This window comes from Boleophthalmus pectinirostris, unplaced genomic scaffold (assembly GCF_026225935.1).
Source record: "Boleophthalmus pectinirostris isolate CB_2022bp ecotype Guang Dong unplaced genomic scaffold, ASM2622593v1 HiC_scaffold_9, whole genome shotgun sequence".
Lineage (NCBI taxonomy): Eukaryota > Metazoa > Chordata > Actinopteri > Gobiiformes > Gobiidae > Boleophthalmus > Boleophthalmus pectinirostris.
Genome location: NW_026571541.1, coordinates 30,449,044 through 30,476,831, shown reverse-complemented (window position 1 = coordinate 30,476,831; position 27,788 = coordinate 30,449,044). Strand labels below are relative to the sequence as shown.

At 40.1% G+C, this 27,788-nt stretch overlaps 1 protein-coding gene across 1 annotated transcript in view; it reads left to right on the top strand.

Moving 5' to 3' along the window:
• The first annotated feature begins 7,284 nt into the window (after positions 1-7,284).
• urb1 (URB1 ribosome biogenesis homolog) overlaps positions 7,285-27,788 on the top strand; it is a 33,191-nt gene continuing 12,687 nt past the window's right edge. Inside the window, exons 1-24 of the mRNA XM_055147797.1 lie at positions 7,285-7,516; positions 7,594-7,733; positions 9,245-9,396; positions 9,486-9,615; positions 9,697-9,793; positions 11,550-11,635; positions 11,711-11,836; positions 12,435-12,565; positions 13,504-13,699; positions 15,501-15,638; positions 17,189-17,362; positions 17,443-17,557; positions 17,778-17,900; positions 18,295-18,407; positions 18,550-18,669; positions 19,514-19,630; positions 19,715-19,853; positions 20,475-20,633; positions 20,768-20,985; positions 23,268-23,480; positions 23,551-23,739; positions 24,830-25,652; positions 26,938-27,142; positions 27,551-27,737. Coding sequence (XP_055003772.1) covers positions 7,390-7,516; positions 7,594-7,733; positions 9,245-9,396; positions 9,486-9,615; positions 9,697-9,793; positions 11,550-11,635; positions 11,711-11,836; positions 12,435-12,565; positions 13,504-13,699; positions 15,501-15,638; positions 17,189-17,362; positions 17,443-17,557; positions 17,778-17,900; positions 18,295-18,407; positions 18,550-18,669; positions 19,514-19,630; positions 19,715-19,853; positions 20,475-20,633; positions 20,768-20,985; positions 23,268-23,480; positions 23,551-23,739; positions 24,830-25,652; positions 26,938-27,142; positions 27,551-27,737 — 4,218 coding nt within the window. The 5' untranslated portion in view covers positions 7,285-7,389. The remainder of the gene's footprint in view (positions 7,517-7,593; positions 7,734-9,244; positions 9,397-9,485; positions 9,616-9,696; positions 9,794-11,549; positions 11,636-11,710; positions 11,837-12,434; positions 12,566-13,503; positions 13,700-15,500; positions 15,639-17,188; positions 17,363-17,442; positions 17,558-17,777; positions 17,901-18,294; positions 18,408-18,549; positions 18,670-19,513; positions 19,631-19,714; positions 19,854-20,474; positions 20,634-20,767; positions 20,986-23,267; positions 23,481-23,550; positions 23,740-24,829; positions 25,653-26,937; positions 27,143-27,550; positions 27,738-27,788) is intronic.

Below are 27,788 nucleotides of genomic sequence, written 5' to 3'. Positions count from 1 at the left end.
AAATGGCAACACAGATAAGCAACTCCTGGTTTTGAATTTTTCTTCTTTTGGACCCATCCGCCTCCCGGTCATTATAAATCCACTGTGTTATGGCAGCCAGTTGAGCAGCCCAGTAGTAGTATCTAAAATTTGGAGAGAGACTCCACCCCTGTCCCTCGGAGACACACAGCAGTTTTAGCCTGATTCTCGGCCTTTTATTTTGCCATATAAATTTAGAAAACATTTTGTCTAACTGAGTAGTGACTGGGAACCCACACAGGTAAGGACTGTAGATATAGAAGCCTTGGCAAAACATTTCATTTTGATTGTTCAATTCTACCAAACAGAGACAGCGGCAGCACCTCCACCTTAGTAAGTCTGCCTTAATTTGGGTAATCAATTTATTGTAATTTGATTTGAACTGAAGTTTGGGTGGAAGTGTGATCTCCAAATATTTTAAAACCTTGATCATTACGCTTAAAGATGCAAGTTGTGTTGGCCATTTTCATAACATCATGGCTTCTGACTTACTCTCATTTATTCTAAATCCAGAGATAGAGCCATAATCATCTAGGCATTTCAGCAATGCAGGGATGGACACTAATGGGTCCTCCAAATATAACAGCACATCGTCTGCGATAAAGCAATTTTGTGCGAGTTCGCTTTCATCTCTTAAATGTTGTTCTCTGTTCTAATGTTATTATTAAATTACTATTACTATAAGTTGCCTGAAATGTCGGTTCCTGATCCTTGATACATTTTCCCCCAAAAAGAGCGACTTATATATGTCTTTTTCTTCTTCGTTACGCATTTTTTGGCCGGTGCAACTTGTACTCCGGAGTGACTTATAGTCCGAAAAATACTGTACTGAGAATGAGAAAAACTTGCATGTCATCTATCTGCTGGTTAAAGGTGCACTGCGCAACTTTTCCAATGGAGGATCCGCTACCTACTTGTTTCCATGGAGATGTTATTGCTTTGCCCGGAGTGTTGGTTGACTTTAAACAGCCAGCATTTATTCATGTGTTTCTATACGGCAGGATAAACGGAGCGTCTCGGAATAACCGCGCCGCTGACCTTTAAACGCAGATTATTACCGTCTCACCTTTTCCGCGATAAAAAAAGCCTACATACACTTGTGCGTCGGAAGTGCCGTCCGTGTATCTCCTCTGTCATAATATAAGATCCTTTGTTGTACTCGAAAGCAGCTGATTCTCTGTTTGTACTGGCTCCGGCTCCTCCGAAGTACAACACGCTGAAATATTTGTGACTGTAAAAACACGGAGCATGCAGTATTTATTATACACGCTCTGACATGTTATTTATGGAGGCGCTCGTATCGTGTGAGAACTGGAACCGCGCGCAGTTCACAGTTATGGTGTGTACTGAAGGAAAAGTACTACAGCTAACGAGGAGGGGGGGGGGGTGTAATGCTTCGCTCTGTAACTTTTATTTTTGGAGGGGGAGTCACCTGCTTTTCGAGACGTTATTGGTTTGCTCGGAATGTTCCACAGTACGGCTTTAATATCTGATCTTCAAAAACGGCTTGTCTCTCCGAAGACCTGACCTATAACGCTGTCGGGTGGAAAAAGTCGTCACTGTGAATAATTAGGATGGAGAGAGAGAGGGAGGAGAGACGGAGAGAGGGATAGAGAGATGGAGAAGAGATGGAAAGAGGAAGGGGAGACAGGGAGGGAGAGACAGAGGGGATAGGGAGGCAAAGAGAGAGAAAGAAAAAGACAAGAGTTAGAAGGAGTAATGGGCACAGAGAGAGGGATAGACATAGAAAGAGGGAGAGAGAAGGGAGGGAGAGAGCGATGGAGGGGTAGAAAGGCAGAGAGAGACAGAGGAGGAGAGGGAGGGTAAGGGAGAGTGAGAGAGAGAGGGAGTCAGAGAAGAGATAGAAGGAGGAAGGGGCACAGAGAGAGGGAGAGAGAGACGGATAGAGAGAGAAAGAGACAGGGAGGGAGAAAGACGGAGGGAGAGAGAGAGAAAGAGAAGAGAGGAGAGGAGAAGAGAAGGAAGCTAGAAGGAGGAATGGGTACAGAGAGGGAGAGAGAGAGGGGAGAAAGGAGGGAAAGGAGAGAGAGAGAGAAGACAAGAGAAGAGAAAAGAAGAGAAGGGAAGGAGGAATGGGTACAGAGAGGGAGAGAGAGAGGGGGGAGAGACAGAAAGAGAGGAAAGGGAGACAGAGAGGGAGGCGGAGGGAGAGAAATAGGGAGGGAGAAAGAAGAAGAGAAGAGATAGAAGGAGTAAGGGGCACAGAGAGAGGGATAGACATAGAAAGAGGGAGAGAAAAAGGGAGAGCGACAGAGGGGTAGAAAGGCAGAGAGAGACAGAGGAGGAGGGAGTCAGAAAAGAGATAGAAGGAGGAGGAATGGGCAAGAGAGAAAGGGATGGGGGACAGAGACAGGGAGGGAGAGAGAAAGAGGGACAGAGAGGCAGAGGGAGTGAGAGTGACAGAGAAGAGACAGATAGAAGGGGCACGAGCGAGAGGGATAGAGAGAAGGAGGGGGGGAGAGACAGAGGGAGAGAAAAGGAGAGGGGGGGAGAAGAGAAGAGATAGAAGGAGGAAGGTGCACAGAGAGGGATAGAGAGACAGAGGGAGAGAGAGGGAAAAAGGAAGGGAGGGAGAGAGATAGAGAGAGAGAAAGAGGGAGGGGAGAGAGACAGAAGGATAGAGAGGCAAACGGGGAGAGAGGGACAACAGGAAAGAGGAGAGAGAGAGACAGGGAGGAAGAGGGGGAGGGTGATGGAGGGAAAGTAAGAAAGGGAGAGAGTCATAGAAGAGATAAACGAAGGAAGGAGGGGCAGAGAGAGAGAGGGGGGATAGAGAGAAAGAGGGAGGGATAGAAAGAGAGTGAGAGAGAGGAGGAAAGGAGGGAGGGAGGGAGAAAGCGAGAGAGAAAGAGGGAAGGAGAGAGGGAGAAAAGGAGGGTGGAAGAACAAGGGAAAGCGAGAGAGGGAGGGAGTGACAGAGAGGCAGTGGGAGACAGAGAAGGAGAGGGAGGGTGATGGAGGGAAAGTAAGAGAGGGAGAGAGACAGAGAAGAGATAGACAGAGAGAGGGGGATAGAGAGAGAGAAAGAGGGACAGAGCGGCAGAGGGAGATGGGCAGAGAGAGAGGGAGAAAAGGAGGGAGAGAGAGGGAGACAGAAAAGGAGATGATGTGTGGTGATGGGGTGATAGAGGAAAAGTGAGAGAGGGAGAGTCAGAGAAGAGATAAAAGAAGGAAGGAGTGTAGAGACAGAGAAAAAGGGAAGGGAGAGAGGGAGACAGAAGGATAGAGTGGGAGAGGGAGGGAGAGCGGGATGGAAGTAGAGAGAAGAAGAGAAGAGACAGAAGGAGGAAGGGACACAGAGAGAGAGAGAGCGGTATAGGGAGAGAAGGAGGAAGGGAGAGAGAAATTGACAGAGAGACAGAGGGAAAGAGAGGGAGAAAAGAAGGGAGAATGAGGCAGCGATAGATGGAGAAATGGAGGGAGAGGGAGAGTGGTAGAGAAGGAGGAAGGGAAGGATGTAGAGAGAAGAAAGAAGAGATAGCAGAGAGAGAGAGGGATAGAGAGACAGAGAGAGAGAGAGAGAGAAGGAAGGAAGGAGAGAAAGAAAAGAGAGACAGAGAGGTAGAAAGGCAGAGGGAGACAAGAAGGAGAGTGGATAGAGGAGGAAGGAAGGAGGAAGAGGGATAGAGAGAGAGAGAAAAGAGGGAGGGGAGAGAGGGAGAGAGCGAGACAGAGGGAGATTGGGCAGGAGGGAGGGAGGTAGAGAGAAGAAGAGAAGAGACAGAAGAAGGAAGGGGCACAGAGAGGGAGTGAGAGACAGAGGGAAAGAGGGGGAAAAAGGAGGGAGGCAGAGAGAGAGGAAGGGAGAGGCATAGAGAAAGAGAGGCAGGGTGATGGAAGGAAAGTGAGAAAGGGAGAGAGTCAGAGAAGAGATAGAAGAAGGAAGGGACACAGGGAGAGAGAGGGGGATAGAGAGAGAGAAAGAGAAAGAGGGAGAAAGCGAGACAGAGGGATAGAGGTAGCGAGGAAGAAGAGAAGAGATAGAAGGAGGACCACAGAGATAGAGAGAAAAGAGGAGGGGGGATAGAGAGAGGAGAGAAAAGGTAAGTGAGGAATATCTTTGTTTTGTCTGTTTCGGTGACTGCAGATGGAAATGAGCTACAGTCTTATAGAAAGCAACTTTTTGATGTTTTTTTTTTTGTTTTGTTTTGTTTTTTAATCCATGCTCCTGTACATGTTCCCAGTCAAATAAACTAAACAAACTAAAACTAAACTTGGGATCACTGCAAACTGCAAAATGAACTACTTTTGTTTTTCACATTTTTAAAGCGAAGAAAACTGTGAGACTGTGAGAGAAGTTCAAAAGGAAAATAAAACCGCTCATTCAAATTTAGCAGCGAGCCTCACAAACAGTCGTAAAGGCAACAAGGTCACAGTCTGTTTTCCTCGCAATTGATGTGATTTGAGAAACTCGAGAGAATCCATTTTGCCCGGCTCTGGCTGATACTTTTGATCTCGAGTCCGCTGATGGATCGGACCAATCGCGGGGCACAGGGCAGTTCATTTGACTGTTTTATGTTGTGAAAAACATGCAGAGGGGAACGCTTTGTGCATTTGTGGGTGGGAAAGACGTGCTTTTCTCAGGATTCAGTGAATGTTTGGCTCATCAGTTTACTTCTTCGTTAAAAAGCCCACATCACACTGTTTTCTCATGTGTTATAATGTTGTTTCCTCGTCACAAACAGACTTGGAGTTGTGTTTTGTTTCATTCACACATGTTTAACACACAAACCCTGCATATTTAGGCTCTTTTTAAACTCCATAAATCTTATCATTTGGATAATTTCAGCCCTGGAGTTGTCAATCTCTACTGAACTAAAGGTAAAAGGAGCTGTTAACTTGAAAACTACCTTTACATGACATCTCAAGGTGGAATGAGAATTTTGAGCTTTGGAGATGTACAGACTAATAATGCAGGATTACTCAAACGTGAATGAAACAAAACACAACTCCAGGTTAGTTTTTGAGGAGGCAACAATATTATAACATGGCTTAAAGCTCACAAGAGTCAATTTTGCATAACATGGGACCTCCATCCATGCATTTTCTTCTGCTTATCCAGGGCCGGGTCGCGGGGGCAGCAGTCTGAGCAGGGACTCCCAGACTTCCTTCACCGTGGACACTTCCTCCAGCTCCTCCAGGAAGAATTCAAAGCGTTCCCAAGCCAACCCAGAGACAGGTCCTCCAGCGTGTCCTGGGTCTTCCTCGGGGCCTCCTTCTGGTGGGACATGCCCGGAACACGTCCAGACGGAGGCGCCCAAGAGGCATCCAGAACAGATGCACGGCCCACCTCAGCTGCTCCTCTCAACCTGTGTATTACCTGTAAATATTTAAAGACTGTTTAAGATGACAACAAGCCACTTCAATTTAAAAGGAACCTACATGTTTAAAAAACCCAGATTTAGAACCAAGGTTATGGAGCGAAGCGTCGCTGTGAAAGGAGTTAACTTATGGAAAAGTCTTGACAAAGATGTAAAAGAATCAAGTACAATAACAGCATTTAAAAAATACTTAAAATCAAATGCAATGTGTATGTATGAAAAAGAAAAGTAAGTTGCTGTGCATAAAAGTGAAGATTTCTGTTTACAATTGATTAATAATTGTGCCTGAACTGATTTGAAATGTTTAGTAACCATCGGCGTAGATGTTTTGTCTTGAAAATGCTCCTTTTCATTCATTTCTTGTATGTTTGATGTTGTGACACTGTTGATGTCTTTTTATACTTTATGAATGAAATAAATAAACGTGAAGGAGCAGCGACTCTACTCCGAGCTTCTCCGTTGTGACTGAGCTCCTCACCCTATCTCTAAGGGAGCACCCAGCCACCCTGCGGAGGAAACTCATTTCGACCACTTATATCTGTGATCTCATCCTTTCGGTTATTACCCAGAGCTCATGACCATAGGTGAAGGGAGGAATGAAGACTGACTGGCGTCTTTTGGCGTCATTTGACTCAGCTCCCGCTTCATCACAACGGTCCAATATAGGGACCGCATCACTGCTGACACTGCACTGATCCAAACATGGGACCAAAAACTTGAATTTTGTCTTCGTAAATACATTAACTAAACATTAAGCCAAAACATGTTAACAAGGTAAATACACCTCCTACTGCAGGGGTCATCAAACTAAGACCCATGGGCTAACCATGTCCACCATGTCCCTTTGACCCGCCCCCCACCACATGAACTGGCCCCACAGCCCAGTGCACCTTTAAAAAAAGAAATGGGGGCCAATGGAGGCAACTGTCAGCGCCTCGCCTGTGGATAGCTGCAGCTCACACTAGGTTTTCATTTGTTCCAAAATAACTTTACAACGCTGCCGAATCCCACGTATCACGTGTAGTAAGAAAATAAAATAGGAGAAGTACAGAGCAGTGGGCGTGTAGCGGTGGCGGTGAAAATGGGGTGATCGACAAAATGATGTTTAAAGATTACTCAAACATGCACAAATCACTTCAAATACAACTTCAGGTGAGTAAAACAGTGAGAGGAAACAACTATGACATGGTTAAAAGCTCTGAAAAGTCGATTTTGCATCATAGGTCTGCTTAAATTTGTAAATGTGCACCACAAACCTTGAATAAACACAGGCCCAAACCCTTTTTATTGATTGAATAGCAAAGAACTCTTGCAACAAATGCTTTCTTTCACTCACATACCTCATATTCCCACAATCCAAAATTCTCTGGTAAATTGTAATCCACAGACTAAACAATAGCGTTCTGCCTAAGTGGAGGATTTTGCAAGTGACATGCTACAGCTGTCACTCCAATCACGGCCAATTTTTATGCAAAGGCTTGGACACGAACCATTCCCTTCCCTCTGCTGACCCCTGCTGGTTTGTAGTATTTATATGAGTACGAGATGTGGCGCTTTTTTTTTTCTTCTTCTTTTCTTTCTTTCTTTTTTTTTTTTTTTTTTTTTTTTTTAATTCATTCTAGAAAAAAATACACCTTGGCTACGTAATTACAAAAAAATAAATAAATTAAAAAAATAAATAAAATAAAAAGTTCCGTTAAATATACAGTTTATATAGGGCATATGCTGTGAGTTTTTTTTTTCTTTTCTTTTTTCAACAGTAAATCACGGTTGCCTATTTTAATGCACTTTTAATTCTGCTATCAAGAAATAAACAACTAAAATAAAAAAGTATATTGAAATTAATTAAATACATTTAATTCTTTCACCTCGGAACCTTTTTCACCATTGTAAGTTTCTCTCCGGATGACAGCTGCGTCGGACCGCTGTGTTTACATGGAGCAAACAACGTGGGTCGCTGTCAGAGGAGTTTAATTCATGAATAAACGGCTTAAAAATTATTGAAACGTATTGATCTACTGACGACAAAATGAGTAAAAAGCGACAAAGTGTGGACGCGGCGGAGGAAGGCGTCCCAGCGAAAAAAGACAAGTTTTCAGAGTTTAATGGAACTGTATTTAAAACCATGCTGAAAGATCCAACGCAAGCCATGAAAGGTTGGTGCTGAATTTAATATTTTTGTCTGTAAAAATGGTCGCATATTATTTTTTGCTTGATTTCTGGTTCATTCTAGGATTGGAGAAGTTCATATCAACAGCAAAGAAACTGCCATGCCCAGATCTGTACGATGTGGTTGAAGGATATGTTAAAATTTCCATGGAGTGTGCAGAGATTTTCAAATTGTTGGAAGGAGAAACACAAGTTGAAAGTGAGGTACGTAAAATCGTCTAATATTGTGCAAAATTGACTCGTGTGAGGTTTAAGACATGTTATAAATCTGTTACTTCATCAAAAACATACCTGGAGTTTTGTGTTTTGTTTCATTCACACTTGTTTTAGTCACCTTTTATAATTAGTTTTTCTACATCTTCAAAGCTCAGATGCTCTTTTCCAAATTGTAATGTCGTGAAGATGTTAACAGCTTCCTTTTCAAAAATAGAAAATGCACAACAGAGTTCTTACAGAGGTACAAATGCAAGGAACAGCAATCCAAAAGTGAAAAAATGCATAGCACAGTCAGATGGTCGATGTCCAAAAGCTTTTTTTATTTTTGCCAAAAAGCCTTCGTCAGATAATTTTTCTTTTTTTTTTCTTTTTTTTTTTTTACTTATTTAATAGGGACAGTGCGTATTAATGAACATCTACAACACTGCAGTGTAAATATGCCAGATTATAGCAAGACTGCTCATTTCCATCTGTAGTTCCTCAGCAGGCAACACCACAAATTTAACAGTGACAGTTCTAATCTAAAAGTGTCCACAAGTCTGGTTTTCCTTTAGCCACTGTTTCAAGTGGGAATTGAAAGTGGCAAGTGTTGGAGTCTCTCTTACTGATAGTGGGAGACTGTTCCAAAATTTAGTGCCTTCTTACTTTGGACCACATCTTTTTGCTGAAACGTTCAATTTATCCAAATATGTTGACCATTAGTCAAGTTCTTTCTGACAAAAAGCCCAAAATAAATATGCAAATTATCTGTATATAATGGGGATGTAACAATAACCGAAATATTGTGATATTATATCGTCAAAGTTCTCACAATAATACCATGGACCATCACAATATATCGAATTACAAGTCTCTTCGCTTAAATTAAGTGTTATGGTGCAGCAATAGAGAAAAAAAGAAAGAGGGAACTACATAGACCATGATCCTTTTCCATTTCAGTGCAGACTACAAGAAGAAATAACAGTTCTAAGCACTTTTAAGTCTTAGTTCTTTGGATTAGGTCTTGTCAAGGCATTTTAAGAGAAAAAAGTAACATATTAACAGTTTTCTTCACAGCTTCCACAAAATAGCGTAATAAATATCGTACCGTGAGATGTATATCCTGAAAATATCGTACAGAGAGATTTCGATATTGTTACATCCCTAATCGTGAGCTTTCCCACGATATCGCAGTAAATATCGTGAGGTTCATACCGTGACGATATCGTATCGTGAGGCTTGGATGTCGTTACACCCCCTAGTATATAAATATATGCATTTGTGTGCACAGAGAAGAGTTTGAAATTTGTGCCAGTTTTTGCTTCACGTGGATAGACCCGGCAATTACAGAGACACATGATTCTTGCTTTTTGATTTTACAAGTTAAAAAGCAAATTTTAGCATATAAATCTGACCTGTCCATAAGCTCAGTTTCAATGTTTGTTAAGCTTTTGTTCTTTTCTCTTTATTAATATTAATTTATGCATGTCTTTATTGGTTTATTTTTTCTTTTACTTTAGTTGATATTGATTTTTGAGAGTCTGGAGATGATTCTTCTGAGAACTGCCAGCGACCTCACTCACTTCAACACGGTGGGAAATGCCATCGTGAAGAAAACCGTTTCCAGCCACATGAAGATCCTCCTGGGTTCTCTGCACTCCGCTAATCACAGGTTTTTGAGCCTAAAACCTCTCAAAGTATTTAAATAAGTTGGCCGTTTGTGCGTTTGTTGTTTATTTCCCGTCTTCCTCTCCGTGGTAGATTTGTGCGCCAGTGTTTGCATTTCCTGTCTGCGTTGGTGGCTCAGGGCCCAGAAGCTGCCAGAGAAGTTTTAAGTCACATTCATGCTTACAAGACGATGTCCGGTCTGGCAAAAAGGAGAGATAAGCAGGTTAGGGTTGAATTGGTAATATATTGGTTGTCTTTTTTGTAACGGCCCCTTTCTTATTGAAATGTTACATCCTCCTTTTAGGGGAAACCAGATGTCCGCATGGCCTTTATCCAATTTGTGTTGTCATTTTTGATCTCTGGAGACAATGCCACAGTGGGACAGATACTTGAAGTAAAAGGTAAATAAATGTCATCTCTGCTGAAGCTAAATGCACTTGATTTTCCCTCTTTTTTTTTTTTTTCAAAGATGTGTAGTTTGGGAATCACAGAGTCTCTCACAATTCGATATGATAATAATAATAATATGGCAGATGCTACTACCTGTATATTCTTAATATACTGCTTTTTTAAAGAACCAAATACATTTTAGCAGCAATACTTCTTTGTTAAACCATCACTTGTGCAAAGTTAATTTGAAATGCATCTATTTTAATCATTAAAACAGTGTACTGTATTTTTCGGACTATAAGGAGCACCAGATTATTAGGTGCAATATCAATAATGTTGAATTCTCTCATCTATTTTCATAAATAAGGTGCACTGAATTATAAGGTGCATTAAGCAAAACAAACAGACGACACTTGAGACTAATCCCTTAGCCCAGGCATCCACGATCCATTGGCAGATCGTGGTGTAATTCGCCCGGCGTTGCCTCCCTGTCTTGGTGAATATGTATTATGAATGTGAATGTGGGTGGATAATTTAAGTTTGTTTTTTATTTCCTACGAGGACGACTCAAATATACACTGTGTAATAATGTGTTTAATGCAGCTTTGCGCACATTTGTTTACATTTTACAGAAACAAAACTTAAAACCACATGGATAATTTGCATAAACTATAAGCGATGCTTATGTGTGCTGTTGCTGTCAGCTTCCGTCGGACTAAAACTCTCTGGAATATGAGTGTTCTTTATATGACAAGGCGACAGTGGCAGTGTACGTTGAGTCGACACAGAACTATACTTCACTTTTTCTGCGTGAGGTTTCTGACTACGGTAGCCATAATTCTCTGACAGTTCATAAAACGGCGTGGCTTCGTAGCTTACCAAAGTCATACATTTTGACAGATTTTTGAGCACCATGTACCACATAAAATTGGTCCGAGGTCAATAAGCACAACTAAAATTAATACATAAGGCACACTGTCAATTTTTGAGAAAATGCAAAAGGATTTTAAGTGCACCTTATAGTCCAAAAATTACTGTATATATCAAGTGTGTTGCTTAAACAAGTTTCCTTCACTAAATAAACAACAAAATGATCACAAAACAGCTACAAAATACTAAAACCTACTGTTGCCAATGTATAGACAGCAGCCCACGATAACAATACTGTCAAATTTAGTATCACGATATATATTGATATTTCTATATTTTTGCACAATCTTAGTCTATGATAATGGGTGTGATTGACAGGCGGATTAGTAAATTTAAAAAAAAAAAGGTGATCTGTTTTTATTTAAAAAAAAACACACACAGTGCAGACTTGAACTTTTAGAGAAGTTAGAGAAGTGATTTTGTTCTAAATGATGGATGACTAATGAGATTTTCCCGTCTTTGATTCACTGAAATAGACAGGATTTCAGTCTGGATTTACCAAGTAAACTATTCTAAATACTTGATATCCTGTTCAAACAATATATTCCCCTGTGCCAGGCTTAAACTTTGACAAAGCAGCATGTTCCTACAGGAGGCATATTTGAGATGAAGGTTGTAAAGATGGTTTATGTCTCTAATCTCATTCTACCTTAAACTGAACTCTTATACATGATAGCCCCAATTTAAAACCACCACAAAAGCAATTTTCTTTGTCAGTTTAATGGCGTATACATATATTTAGCGTTCATAGTACTATATTCTTGATGTGCTATCACCATTACTTTTATTTGACATCTTTATTGAATTACTTGACATGTTGACATCTTATTTGAATAGAATTTCTGCCTGAGATCCTGAACACGGGTCTGAAAGAGGACAGGCTGTCTGTTGTTAACCTGATTTTGACTACACTAAAGAGCAGAGTGAGTAAATACCTATTAAATATATCAGGACTATAAACTTAAACAACTCATAATCCTGTATTTGTCTCTTGGCAGGTTGTTCTGAACAAAGGCATCAGTAAAACTCAGAAGGTGCGCTTCTTCACAGCAGCAGTGTTGGCAAACTTGGCATCACTTTACAAATGGAACGGGATCGTTGATGCTGCCACTGAGGAAGACTCTGTAAGATGATTTTTAGACTTTTAACTACACTTAGACAGACTTTATTGATCCACAAGGCAAATTATTTGGACACAGTAGCTCACACATCACAATATAATATAATAACAAAGAGTAAAAAATATAAAAGGTGATAGTAAATTCAAAATAAGTAACAAAAATAGCAAGAGACTGGTGTCAAATAAAACATAATTATATAAATGTTTATGTACAGTGGTGAGTTGTTGTAGGGAGCATTATCTTTTACATAAGGGAGAGTTGTACAGTTGTAGGGAATATTATCTGTTACATAAGGATGAGATTTTGTGCAGTTGTAGGGAGTATTATCTGTTACACAAGGATGAGATTTTTTTTGTGGTAGTAGGGAGTATTATTTGTCACATAAGGGTGAGTTGTACAGTTGTAGGGAGTATTATCTGTTACATATTGTGAGTTGTTGTACAGTTTTAGTGAGTATTATCTGTTACATAAGGGTGAGTTGTTGTACAGTTGTAGGGAGTATTATCTATGACATAATGGCAAATTATTATACAGTTGTAGGGAGTAATTTGCATCATCTGTAAATGCATTGACTGTTTATTCGATTTCTGTGTGTTCTCAGATGGAGGACGACTCGCAGCAGACCGGAGTGTCTCTGGTCCGGGCTCAGGTCCACAGTTTTCTCGTGGACCTGTGCTGCTCTCGTAAACATGGCATCAGCTTTCATGATTCTAGCTTTGGAACTGCTGGCAGGTAAGGAAAACGAAGAGCTTTTGAGTTGTACTTTTTATACAATACAGGTTTATTTATTTGAAAGACCAGTGGTGGATGAAGGACTCAATTTTGTTACTTAGGTAAAAGTACAATTATAGAGGCAATATGTAAAAGTAAAAGTATCACATGAAAAAATCTACTTAAGTAAAAGTATTAAAGTAACCATTTAAAAAATTCTTAAAAAGTAAAAAAGTATTTTACTCTATATTTTTGTATATATTCAAGGATAAAATGTAGAGATTTTGATAATGTTGATGTGGTGACATTTCAATTGATTTTTTTTTTTTTTTTTACTTTTTCTAGCTGTTTATGTGTATTTGGTTTGCTCAAAGTTGGGACAAAAACTCAACTGCCATTTCAGCAGGTCTCAAATCATAAACAGGGTTCCCACAGTCATGGAAATCCTGGAAAAGTCATGGAAATTGAAAATGTAATTTTCTAGACCTGGAAAAATCATTTTGTGGAGTAGAAAGTGCAGACGTTTTCAAATGTTGTGAAGTAAAAGTGAAGTAAAAGTAAAAAGTTTCCACTGTAAAATCCACTGTAAAATGTACTTAAGTAAAGTACTTTTATTTTTGTACTTAGTTACCTTCCACCTCTGTACAAAACAGACAAACGTGTAGTGCCCAGTCATGTACAGTGGTGAAAGTGCTATTAAGACATAACAAAACATAATATGGTTTGCTATTTACAGTTGTATGTGAGAAGTTTGTGTTATCTGTGTGTGATTTGCGTGGTTTTGGAGACTGTATGGTGGGTGAATTTATTTTTTGGTTGACCTATACCACAGTGCTGTGTAAAGTGAGGTGCAGTACACTCAAACAAACACTTTACAACACTTTAACTTCAACAGAAAAGGAGTCAAATTTCCCCAACTCATATCACTATTGACATGTTTAGTCTTGTTGTTTGTTTAGAGCTGGAAACCTGGTCCTCCTGCAGTTCCTGGTGGGACTGAAGCAGGCACCAGAGGACGACCTGGTGGCAGAGCTGGTGGTGAACGTCCTGAAGGCCAGTCCCGATATTCTGTCCAGATATTTCAAAGAGACGCAGCACTCGTACACTCCTCGCCCCAAGAGCACCTGGCAGGACAACGTCAACCTCATGAAGAAGGTAAATATCAATACGACTATGAGTCCTGGGTCGGTCCTGGCTTATATACTGCAGAGGGATCATTTTTAAAGGCGCTGTACCTGATTTTTACTTTCTTAACTCATCTACTTAAAATAAAAAACAGAACTAGTTCATTTTAAACAGTTTGCAGTGGTCCAAACTTATTCCTCACTTACCTTATGCACTGCGATTTACACTTAATTTCTTACTGTTTCAACGCAATTAAGCTCTTTTCTCAGCTTTCAGAGACTAATGCAGAGTTTTGCCATGACAGTATAGCTACCAGCAACTAGCATGCTACCACAGACTTCCTGATTGGAGAATAAGTGCTTAATGAAAAGCAGACAGCATACAGCAGACTTATTTTTTTACCTCAAGAGCTGCTTATACAATATGTCTGCTCTGGAGTAAGACAAACTTTGCTGATGGTGAGAGGATGAGGAAAGTGAAGAGGAAAATGAGAGGATGAGGAGAGTGAAGAGAAGGATGAGAGGATGAGGAGAGTGAAGAGGATGATGAGAGGACGAGGAGAGTGAAGGGGATGATGAGAGGATGAGGAGCGTGAAGGGACAATGAGAGGATGAGGAGCGTGAAGAGAACGATGAGAGGATGAGGAGAGTGAAGATAACGATGAGAGGATGAGGAGAGTGAAGGGATGATGAGAGACGAGGAGAGTGAAGATAACGATGAGAGGATGAGAGAGTGAGATAACGATGAGAGGATGAGGAGAGTGAAGGGGATGATGAGAGGACGAGGAGAGTGAAGAGAACGATGAGAGGATGAGGAGAGTGAAGGGACAATGAGAGGATGAGGAGAGTGAAGAGAACGATGAGAGGATGAGGAGAGTGAAGAAGGGGATGATGAGAGGACGAGGAGAGTGAAGATAACGATGAGAGGATGAGGAGAGTGAAGGGACAATGAGAGGATGAGGAGAGTGAAGGCGATGATGAGAGGATGAGGAGAGTGAAGAGAACGATGAGAGGATGAGGAGAGTGAAGGGGATGATGAGAGGATGAGGAGACTAAAGGGGAAGATGAGGAGAGGATGAGAATAAAGTGGACGAAGAGAGAATGAGGAGAGAAGAGAACGATGAGAGGATGAGGAGAGTGAAGGGACGATGAGAGGATGAGGAGAGTGAAGGGGACGATGAGAGAATGAGAGAGTGAAGAGGACGACAGAGGATGAGGAGAGTGAAGAGGACGACGAGAGGATGAGGAGAGTGAAAGGGACGATGAGAAGATGAGGAGAGGATGAAGAGAGAAGGGAAAGATAAGAGGATGAGGAGAGTGAAGGGAATGATGAGAGGATGAGGAAATGAAAGGGATGAGGAGAGTGAAAGGGAAGATAAGAGGAAAGTGAAAGGGATGATGAGAGGATGAAGAGAGTGAAGGAGATGAAGAGAAGATGAGGAGAGTGAAGGGACAATGAGAGGATGAGGAGAGACAGGAGCAAAGTTAGGTCTTCCAGGCTGAATTCACACTGGCTCCATTTGTTTTTATGTCTGCTGTTTCTGATCTTTTATAATTGTTGTTGAAATGAATTAAATAAAAATAAATAAATAAATTTTCTTATTGGATTATCATAAATGTGATACGAATCTTAGAAATCACTGAGCTAAGTTTGAAACAGTAACCTCACAAAGTTTGGAAATCATAAGTTTGTGATGCCTTCTGGGTGTGCGGTTTTTGTTTTGGAAAATAATGCTCCAATTTCTACTGCGATGCACCTGAATACCCGCTCTAAGGCTTTGTTTACTGTGTGCTTATTGTAGCTGCTCTGTAATTTAAACATTTTATTTCAGATCTACGAAGCCCAGCCAGATGTTTCCAGCATTTTCCAGAGTCAGGAGGCCGTCCCCAGCAGCCGCCAGCTCAGTATGATCCATGTGCTGTCTCTGCCTCCAGTCTGCAACAAGGCTTTCTTCACACAGGGGCTCAATGTAAGACGCGCACACTCAACTTTGGTTCATATTATCTGAGCATTTGGCAACGTTATGTTTTTAGTAAGGATGCACCGACTTTTCTGGTGGAGGGTCTGTTACCTTTTTCTCTCCATAGTGATGTTATTGCTTTGCCTGGAATGGTATGACTTTTTAAACATTTCCATCTAGTATTTGTTCATTACGAGTGTTTCTGTTGCTCAAAAATGCAATAATTCCTCCTGTGAATAGGGGAGACTCTCCACAGATCTCAACTGCTTGTCTCCCTTGTGATAAATAGGTTAAATCTATACTGTGGAACATTCTAGACCAGGGGTTTTCAAATTGGGTGAATGTGAGTCTCCCCTTAGAGAAGGTAAAGACGGCCAAGCCCAAACTCCCATCCGCCTGCTCTCTCCCACACAGGCCTTTGAAGTAAATGCATCTTTTGTGTTCCTGGCAGTGATGAGTTTCAATAACAAGGAAGCAAGCAATTAAACCAGGTCTAAACTAGGTCTAAACCAGGTCTAAACCAGGACTAAATCAGGACTAAACCAGGACTAAACCAGGACTAAACCAGGACTAAACCAGGACTAAACCAGGTCTAAACCAGGTCTAAATCAGGACTAATCTTCGACTTGGGAGAGAGAGAGAGAACCCTGAGCCCATGGAGCAAGGTGTCCACAAAGCGCGATTGGGTGGCAGCTCCGTGAGGCGTGTAGCTCTGCGGCGGTCTACATGGGCACACCTTCTGGCCCGTCCCGACACTCAGTCCTGATTCAGTCCTGGTTTAGTTCTGTTTTAGTCCTGGTTCAATCCTGGAGTATTTCTGTTTTAGTCCTGGTTCACTCCTGGTTTAGTTCTGTTTTAGTCCTAGTTCAGTCCTGGTTTAGTCCTCCTGATTCAGTCTTGAGATCAGTCCTGGTTTAGTCCTGGTTTAATCCTGGTTTAGTTCTGTTTTAGTCCTAGGTCTTAGTCCCTGATTCAGTCTTGAGATCAGTCTGGTTTAGTCCTGGTTTAGTCCTGGTTTAGTCCGCTTGTCATGCCTCCCCCAGTGGCTCTTTGACGCCCCCCAGGGGAGGCGGACCTCACCTGTTGAAAATCACTGTTTTAGACAAAGCAATAACTTTTCCATGGAGACATCAGGTGGCGCACCCTCCACTAGAAATGTTACTAATTTAAGCTCAGTATTAAAGCCATTTTCAGTCCCCACACTGGTATTGTTTTTTTTTCCTTCATCAGAGCATGTTTGACTCATTACAAAATGGATCAAATTGTGTTATGTAAATGTAATTTATCCTACAAGTACCTACTGAACAGCTTTGTATGAGTAAATCTAAAATGACTGGATATGCTATTGTAAATATTTGTCAATAATTACTTGGTGCAGAATGCAGAATAGAAGTTAAAGACTGTAATAAATCAAGAATAATCACATCTCAAAAGTGTGAATCCTTTTTCAATCACAGCAGAACATCGATAAACCCAGTCTCCCTGTCCCAGTCTCTCATGGACCATTACTATACTCACTACTCCATTAATCACAATATATCTCCTGTCTTCCTGCCCAGCTCCCCAACACAGCAGTGCAGCTCACCACCTTCTCTGTGATGAACTTCATACTGAAGCGAGCTCACACAAACCTGCTGCAGCTCCAGGAGAGAGCCGCGTGCAGCTCCGCAGACGTGCTGAGTGCAGACAACATGACCGACCTGATCCAGCTCTACAGGGAGAGCCTCAGCAAAGTACACGAGCTCCACTTTTATTAACGCTAATGCTTTTGATATTCAGGAGGCTGAGGGACATGTGCATTGTTCCCTTTTAGATTTTACCAGACATGACGACCATTGTTGGAAAATGGCAGGCTCTGAGTAAGAAGGACAAAGGAGCGAGTGATGCAACAAAACCAGAGAATGAACAGAGTGTTGAAGAAGGACAAGGTAACACAAATATTTTTCATAGCCTACGACACACAGCCATCAACTTTGTGTGTGAGTGAGTGACTGGAGGAAGGACCAGTTGGCAGCAATGTAATGTTTTTGTGTGTCCATTCCCTGTATAAAGCCTTATTACTGAATTATCTAAATGTATAGAATAAGCTTTGACATTTTGATATGTCATAGTTAATATTAATATTATTTAATGTATGTTTTCTTCCAGTTCCAGAGACAGCAGAGGTGATTTTGCTCAAAGCTCTGATTCTTCAGGTCATTTGTCTGTATCAGAAAGTGGTGCCACATCTGGTGTCACAGTGCAAGTTTGACTTCAGCAAACTCCTGAAAGGTACTGTCTCATATTCATAGATTTAGACTAAGACTTAGACAAACTTTATTGATCCACTAAGGAAATTATTTGGACACAGTAGCTCACACATCACAATATATACTGTAATATAATAACAAAGAGCAAAAATCTAAATGGTTAAAATAAATTCAAAGTAAGTAGGAAAAAAAGATGGCAGAAGACAGGTGTCAAAGAAGGCATAATTATAGAAATGTGTATGTAGAAGTAAAAATAAAATAGAAAGATTAGTAATAAAATATTTAAAAATCACAGCTTTATGCAAGAGGTCACAGGAAGACAAATATGCAAGAAATATGAAACAAAGTATGAAGCCAACGCATGAAAGTACACTCTGTTTAATACAATAGTATAAATGATTTTTCTTTACCTTCAGGGATCTTGTCTGAGAAGGGCCTAAAAGAGGAAGTCCCCCCTGTTCTGCAGTACCACATCCTGCAGCTGGCTCTAGAGCTGCCCTCCAGCAAGTTCTCCTGGTTCCGGTTTCAGGTGAGTGCCACTGACCAGTAGTACCAAGTATGGAGTTAGATTGGTACTATACTTTTTGTACTGCAGTTAGTAGGCTTCTATTTGTTTCAACAAGTATGAAACTGTTATTTAAAATGATCGGATGTTTATATGAATCATTTAGGAAGCTGCAGACAGTGAGTCCTCGTCCTTAGAGAAATCCGTCCTGTATCAGATTTTGAACATGTTTGTGAGCAGCAGCAGGAGTCACCTGAAGACCTCCACGAAGCAGCTGGTTCTTAAGGTGGGTGAGCCAGGCATTGATTCTTAAAGGTGCATTGTGTAAATCTTTCATTGCGGGTCCGCCAAATGCTTTTCTCGATGGAGTTACTATAGTTACTTCTTTGTGTGCAATGTTTCACAGTATGGTGTTAAACTTTTTTTCCTTCATGGAGACCAAACCAGACCAAGTTACAGGTCAGATCTGTGGAGTGGTAACCCTCTTCACAGTCAGAATGTTTGTTTTTCTAGGTATTTTTGAGCTACAAAAAACAACTATAATTGAATACATGTAAGGTCAATCTGAGGATCTAAAGTCTGCTGAGTTCATATTTTTAAAAGTGAACTCAAAACTTATCTTTCTAATTTAGCTTTTAATTGAAACTAATGTCATTCAAATTGTATTATTATTATTGCATTTGTTTTAAATTAAATTATTATTATTATTATTTTACTTAGTCTTCGTCTAATTTTAGCTCTCCATTTCTTATTTATTTCTTCTTATTATTTAATTAATTAATTATTATTTTTTTTTTTATTTTTTTATTAAAGTTGGGTGTTTTATGTTTGTGTCTAAATTGTTGTAGATAAGGAAGAAACCCTGGGGTGGGGGTGAGGTTGCTGTTGTTTTTAATCACTGTAAAAAAAATTGCTGTTGCATTTGAATCACTTTGTTCAAATGTATGCTATACAAATAAAGATTGATTGAACTATGTAATGATATTGTATTGTAGAACATTCCCAGAAGAGCAATGACGGACCCCCCAACCAAAAAGTTACACAGTGCACTTTAATCTGATTCATGTGCTAAAGTCCTTTTGAGTCAGCGTACTAAATATTGACTTATTGATTTCCTTCCTTTGGTCCAGGTCCTGAAGGACAGTGGTGTGTTTGAATACACCTGGACTGAGCTGGAGCTGTGGCTGGACCAGCTCACTGCCCTCGAGCAAAGTCAACGGGAAACTGTCATCCATTTTCTTGAAAAAGTAAAATTTAAAAAATAAAATGTGAAAGTACTTTCAAGGGTATATGTTATAATTTAACACTGTACATTAATTCTGTGGTTTCAGGTGTTGGTGAAGCTGGTCTCCTCCTCTCACGTTTACACCGATAAAGTGGCCAGTCTGGTCCAGGAGGCTGCTTATGTCCAGGCCAACCTCAGCGGGCAGGAGGGGGACGCAGCCAGTATCCCCGTCTCTCATATAGATGGTAAAGAAAAACACAATTGGTATTTTCCACAATATGACAATGAACAGCTCTACTTTACATTTATTCAATTACAGGTGGTTTTATAGCTCAAAAATACCTAAAAAAAAAACAAGCATTCTGACTGTGAGCGGGGTCGCCTCTCCACAGATCTGACCTGTAACTTGGTCTGGTTTGAAGATAGAAAGGTTTAATGCCATACTATGGAACATTCCAGACAAAGCAAAACATCTCCACTGGAAAAGTTAAACAATGCACCTTGAAGCAATGACATAAAAATCGTGAAGCACTACATTATGGTACAAATTCAGAAAAAATGTAAGCATTAAACTACATTAAATATAAAAATCAAATTGACTTTTTTATATTTTTACTACAGCACCATGGTTAATAATTTCAAATACAAACACTTATACACGCTCTGTTACATTAAGTTTCTTGCAACTCTGCTTTAGACATTTTCTCACATTATTATCATTTTTTTTCATGTAAAAATTTATTCTGAAATGTCATATATTCTCTTGTTTCAAAATGAGTTTGTTTCCAAAACTGTATATTTATTTTGTCAAAAAAAACAAAAAAACATTCAATTTGACATTTCATTTTGTGTCCACTTTCAAACAGATGTGCTGGACATGCTGGACGTGATCATGGAGAGCAGTGAGGGGGAGATGGAGGAGTTTGGACCTCCTCTGAGTGAAGAGCTCATCATTCAGACGTTTCCCTTCAGCGCCCTGGTGCCCGCTGCCCTCGAGGCCAGGAACAAACTGTCCTCTGGGAAAGGTACGATTTTAGGATGGAACATGCACCTTGAACTAGTGTTTACAGTCGTTTTGAATAATGGGTTTGAGGTTGTATAATTATAAATGTGTTATAATCCTCTCTCCATTCCTCTCCCCTTCTCTCTTTCTCTCCAGATGTGGTGTTTGAGTACCTGAGCTCCGTCCTCTGTCAGGTGCTACACTGTCAGAGAGACCCCCTGCCCCTGTGCATGGCCCTGCTGCACTACGACAAAGAGCTCATGACCTCTGACCCCTCCTCTGACTCCTCCTCTGACTCCTCCCCTCACCCCTCTGTACTCCAGCTGCACCAGTACTACTCCAAATGGCTCCCTCAGCAAAGCGACAAGGAACTGGTCAGTCATTATTTTCAGCTGATTTTGATGATGTTTGATGTAATTTTCTTTCAAAAGTCTTACAAAATTATTAAGGAATTTAGAATATTTTTGGAGAAAACAATATAATTATGTCCAACTACCTGAATAAGGAACAATGAATTGAAATTGTAGTGATAAGAGGATCCTTTGCTTTGTTTTAGTGAGACAAATCTACGTCTTTGCTTCTTTACTTCTTTATACAGAAATATACAAAAAAATTAACACGCTCCATCTGTAAACAACAAAAATTCTCAGTTGACTAAAGAGATCTGCTGCTAATTGATGTAGATTAAAAAGGGTGTGAGGAAAGCTTTCAAAAACAATGTACCGTATTTTCTGGGCTATTAGGCGCTCTGGATTATAAGACGCACTGTCACTGAATGGTCTATTTTCGAACTTTTTTCACAAATAAACTGCACCGGACTTTAAAGGAAACACAACAGCTGGATGGGTCAGTGGGACTTTGTTTGGCGCGTTCACGGTGACTCTGGGCTTTGTTCAGTTGTGGCGTGTAGGGAGGGTGCTGTCTGGGACCGCTGGATTGTTGGCGTGTTCGCAGTGACTCAGTTGTTCAGTCGTGTCTAGAAGTGGCACATTGCACTCGCTTTTTCAGTTCGTTCCTCCGTTCCGTTCCTCGTCGGCGTGGAGTGATGAGTGTGGCTGAGGGTGTTTTTCGCGGCGCGGTCACTGTCTGCTCCGTGTGTGTTTGTATGCGCTTCGGGCTTTGTAGTTTACTGAAGTCGTGCTGGGACCCCGAGTGGATTCGTGTATAGGGCGCTCTGGGTTGCGGGGTGCGCAGTTGTTTTTTGATGGGGTTGGAGGCTTAAGAGCACACCCTATGGTGTGGAAAATACGGTATTATTTGCAGGGGAGTTGACAGGTGGAGACAAAGGGGTATGTCGTCCCAGGCCCTTGCTTCTTAGGGGCCCATAAATGGAACTTTTGCCTATTAATTCATATAAGAAGGGGACCCATGTGAGACTTTTTGCCCTGGGCTCTGAAATTTCTGTTGACGGGCCTGGTTATTTTTATGATCTGACCATGTAACTGCACTCATATAAAATACTACAGCTGTGTGTGTGTTCATGCAAAAACAACAATGTACACGGAAAAGTACTAGGGAAAAGTGTGTTTATATGGAAAAAGTCAGATTAAAAACAGGATTCACTCCCAAATCTTGAGCTAATCCTCCTTACCTTTGTGTTGCTGTGCAAAAGAAGAAAGAGATCCACTCTGCGGTTTGGGTCAAGCCCTTCTTCAGGCATGTCTTCATATCTGAAAAAGGGCTTGACCCGAAATGTCACATTGTGGTGTCACTGAAATAAATAAAAAATTGAGAGCTTCAAAGAACTGCAGTGTGGATCTCTTTCTCTTTATTTTTCACAGTTTTTGTTTTTGGACCCAGCATGCAGTCGAAATTTTTATTGGATGTGCATGTCTCAGGCTACCAGTACCCTTTCTGTTGTTGTCCCATATAAATCCTTATCAAAATAAAAATAATTAGGCGACTAATACAAGTTTTGGTCAAGATTTGGTGGGACTATAGCCCTATAATGAAAAATAGAATACTCATTGATTGTGGAATAAGAAATGTTCTTAAAGGTCCTATATTACACAAAATTAACTTTTTTGCTTTTCGCCTTGTTATAATGTTGTTACTTAGGCTTAAACTTTATTGATCCACAAGGGAGATTATTTGGACACAGTAGCTCAAACATCACAATAAATAGAATAACAAAGAGCAAAAAATCTAAATGGTAATAATAAATTCTAAATAAGCAGCAAAAAAAATTAGCAGAATAGATATTATTATATAAATGTAAATGTACAAGTCAAAAAAAGATATAGAAATATGTCTTCCTATGACCTCTTGTAAGCTGTGATTTATTTTATTATCTTTCAATTTTATTTTTACTTGTACATTTACATTTATCTAATTATGTCTTATTTGACACCAGTCTCTTCGCTATCTTTTTTGCTACTTATTACCATTTATATTTTTGCTCTTTGTTATTGTAATTATAGTGATGTGTGAGCTACTGTGTCCAAATAATTTCCTTTGTGGATCAATAATGTTTGTCAAAGTTTAAGTCTAAGCCTCTAGCTCCAGGTCTGATTGTGATGAGGAAACAGAATTATAACATAGAAAATAGAAAAATAATCAGAAAATAGTGGAATATGGGCCATTTAAATATAGAAAAAGTTTAGGCAATACACCGACTCTTCTTGTGTGTAAAATTATGATTGTTTTTTTTTAACAGTTCAAGTCTGTGGAAACCCTCCACAAAGATCTTCAAACTGCAGCTACTACATTCAGTGCTCTCCTGACAGAAGCGTACATCCAAGGACCGAAAGCTCTAACCAAACCCGACTTTGTACAAACTATAGAAGCATCTATGTCCAGTGCTGTCTTTCCTGTCGCCATCAAACAAGTGCTGCTCTACATCAAGACCACAGTGGAGGACTTTGGTTCGGTATGTTTTTACACAATTCAGATTCTTAAAACCAGCTTCGTGGTTAATTAGACTTTGATGTTTTTTACAGTTTTCCAAAGATGAAGGAAATGCTGTGTTGAAGAACCTGCTCAAAATCCTGCAGCTCCTTGTAGGCAGGGTCTTGGTGATCGATGAAGACTCTCCATCAGAACAGAAGGAGGTAGAACGTTCTCAAGAGGGATCTGACCTTTTCCTGGAGGTCAACCAGACGTCTGAGGAGGAAGGAACCAAAGAGCAGGTTGGCATGACAAACTTTTATTATTATTCCATACAATATTAGGCTCAGGTATTGTAGGTACAGTAAAACATAAGGGTGGCTCTCAACCAGCTATTCACTTACTTTTATTTTATGAGAAAAATGGTCTGAAGGTACTCTGTGTAGTTTTTCTAGTGGGGGGTCTGCCACCTGCTCCATGGAAATGATATGGCTTTCCCATGTTCCACAATATGGTATTAAACAGATCTGTCATGCATTGATCCAGTTAAAGTTTTATCCCTCTGAATCACCTTCAGAAATGAGCATTCTTCCTGTGAGTTGAATCGCCTCTCCACAAATCTGACTTGTACTTTAGCAGTGTGGCATTGCTCATTTATCTCAGGCGAAGTAAAAATTATCTCTTTATGGACACAAATGCATATAAAAGTGGTTATAAATAGATGGGTTTTCGCTTAAAACAATGTACGGTAATTAAAAAGTTTTATTTTTGTTTTTGACACACCCAGGGACATGCAGGAATGATTCAGAAAATCTCTTTAGGGTAAGGGAACAGCATTATAACATAGTAGAAAGCTCCAGAAAGTTGAGTTAGCATAATATTAGGGATATAACAATACCCAAATCTCTCAGTAGGATAATTTCAGAATATGCATCTCATGGTACGATATTTAATGCTATATTTTATTTTGTGATGGTTTACAAACTAGTGAATATGCTACAGTTATTTCTTTACGTAGTCTGCATTTAAACAGTCTGCATTTTAGCCATTGCTGCACCACAACAATGAATTTAAGCAAAGAAACTTGTCATCTGATATATTGTGATTGTCCATGATACGATTGTGAGATTTCTGATATTACTATATTTGGGTTACTGTTACCATCCCTACATAATACCTCCTCTTTAGGCACACCATTATCCTACGAGCCCAGGAGACAGTAGGCCCAACCACTTTACTTCTTAATGAATGTTAAAATGCAGCTTAATTTTTTGGTTGAATTAACTTTTCTTTCAGCACTTGAAATTAGGGACATTTTGTTGAATATGGCATTTGGACACACAATTAACGCAAGCTTTTAAATCGTTCTAAAGTCTCCCTTCCTGTCTTTAGGTCATTATCTCCAGCCTGTCCTCCATCTTGAAGCATCCCAGTATTCAACAGTGGTTCCTGGCTGTGGAGCGGGCCGCCATACCCCCTCACAACCTCAAACCAGTGCGCCTCAAACTGCTCTGCTCCATGATGACCAAAGATATCCAGGCCTTCCTTATTCTCACGTTGCCTGTACTCAAAAAACTCAACCAACAAGACCTCTTCAAGCACTTTACTGATGCCATTGTGACAACCGTACTCAAGGAGCTAAATGAGATCAACATCCACCTAACAACGACCGAATCCAAAGCGATGGAGGCTCTTACTTCACTTTTCTACTACATGGACTTTTCAGAAGTTAAGGAAGTTGTTTCGAAGCTTCTGCTACTACCACAAGATGTCCTTTTTTGTACAAATGAAGAAGGAACCCAGCGTCTTACCGTCTATGGTCAGGCTGCTTTGGTACTCCTCACCAAAAGCAGTTCAGCAGGGTCTATATTTTTGTCCCAGGCTCACCTCAGCGGCCTTGGGACTCTGCTCTTGTCGTGCTCGAGTCCAGAATTAGAAGCTTTCTTTCTGCAAATTCTCACCAAAGAGCCGAGCAGTGCCAAGCTGATCCATACCAAGGTTTTGTTGTACTGTCTTCAGCAAAAGAGAGTGGACATTCTAAAGATGGCGAGTCTGTTGTTACAAAACTGCAGCACGCACAGGCTCTGCTTCGAGAGGTTTTGTTTGGAGCCGGGAAACATGGAGGATTTGGTCAAAGAGATGGACGCATTTCATTCACTTATTAATGCGTACCTTCAGCTCGCAGGGACAGAGGATCCTGCCAGGCCCAAAGATGGTAGGTACCCATGTTTTATCATATTTTGCGGAGATTTTATGTGGAAAAATAAAAATAAATCTGTTTGTGATTCTTGAGAGTCAGGATAAACAGGTGCTCTCTAAAACACAGTAATATATTTTCTACAAATCGACTCTATTTGCACTTACTGGAATTAGTTAGACAAATGATAATACACAAATTAATAGGCAGTTTATAAAAGTAAAAAAGAAAGAATACAATGACATCTAGATGAAGAAAACCAGGCAATTTTCTCAGTTTTCCCAGATTTTGTCAGAGTTTCTACCTCTAACAGAAGCAATTATTCACGTTTCCAAACGACGACCAGTTTTGTGACGTAAGCGTGAATAGAGCCCATTCATATCATAAATACAAAGTTAAATCTTAGGGAGATATGTATACTGGAGCTATTTATTTGAAAATATTTTAGAATTTTTTTTACTATTTTTATGTAAAGTAACATTTTAACTCAGACTTATTTTGTGTGTCCTCTGAACCCCGAAGAGTTCAGAGATTTCAGCTGCTCAAAAACATTTAAAAACACTATGTATTTGAATAAAATTGCATTAGATTATTTTAATAGGCTTTAAATATTAAAAAGAAAATGCCTGTGGTAAAATTGACATGTTGAATTTTGTAGAAAAATATTTTCACATAATACTGTCTCATCTTTTTGTCAAGTTTCTCAGTTCAGTGGGAGATCTGTATTCTGGTGCTATTTGTCTGAAAGTATTCTAGACTCTTGTTTTGTTTTTTTTAAGCAATTTTGATGTAAATGAACATTTTAATTAGGCCCGAGCCCCGACAGGGCGTAGGGCGCTTTAATTTAGATTTGTTTTGTGTGTGCTCTGAGCCCCAAGAGTTCAGAGATTTCTGTTGCTCAAAAACATTTAAAAACTCTGCATTAGGTTATATTAGAAGACTTTTCATATTAAAAAGAAAATGCCTATGGTAAAATTGTGAAAATATTTTTCTATAAAATTCAGCTGCTCATAGTACTGTCTCATCTTTTTGTGAAGTTTCTCAGTTCAATAACAAAACCACATACTTTTTTGGAAAGAAAGTTACATACTGTGGCTTTAAGGTTTATTTTTGGAGTGTAGTTTGATTGAAATGACTTCATTTTGCTTCTATAATGCACAGTAATTTAAACGTTGTTAAACGGACCAGAATAGTTATGATTATAAGTCCAAAACATTACAAAAATCCACAGTACGTCGTTACTATTTTTCTGAGTGACTGAAATTCTGATAATGATTCTTTTTTCTATTTTCCATTTTTGTAGTGCAAGAACAAGTCCTGAAGACACTGAAGCGTGGCCTGCTGCCCGGATTGTCCCAGCGTGTACTTGAAAATCTCCCTGAAACCTCTGAAGCAGACTATGTAGAAACTCTTTGCAGTTTGATCAAGCTCTCTGCCGATACTAAAGACATTAAAGACCTCAGGACCAAGCTCCCCACTGCCCTACAGACTCCAGACCATTTGGAAAGGTAATATGAAACTTTAAAAGCCTGTACCTGATTATTTCTCATGTATTTGAGCAAAATTTGTCTCATCCCAGTACAGATATGTTGTATAAGCAGCTCTTGAGGTCAAAATAAGTCCGCTATGTACTTTTTTCGCCAAGTTATAAAGTGTTTTATTGTCTGAGGCTCAGGAAGTGAGCAGTTAGCATGCCATTTGTTGTTAGTGTTACCACTCAGGCCTCTGAAAATTATGGAACGTGCTTATAAACTCATTGCTGTGAATAATTAAGTTACTTGGATTACAATAGGTTAGTGAGGAATAACTTTGGACCACCACAATCTGTTTTTCATGTGTTTTAAGACTGTAAAAATCTGTACTGAGGCTTTTAAGTCTGAAAAGATGTTGATTGAATTGCGTTTGTCGTCCTCCAGGTGGCGCTTGGTTGATGTTATATCACAGAAGCTGGTTGGGAGCCCAGAGGAGAGCGAGCGCTGGAGGAAGTCTGTGCTCTCTGCTGCCCTCGTGTGTCTGAAAGCTGCGTACAGTCAGCTTAAAGACCCGGACGCCTCACGATCACAGCAGGAGCAGAGAGTTTTGGACTCACTGCAGGGACTCCTGGTGGGTTTTTATATGGTTTGATCCATAACTGAACTGAATTAACAGACTGAA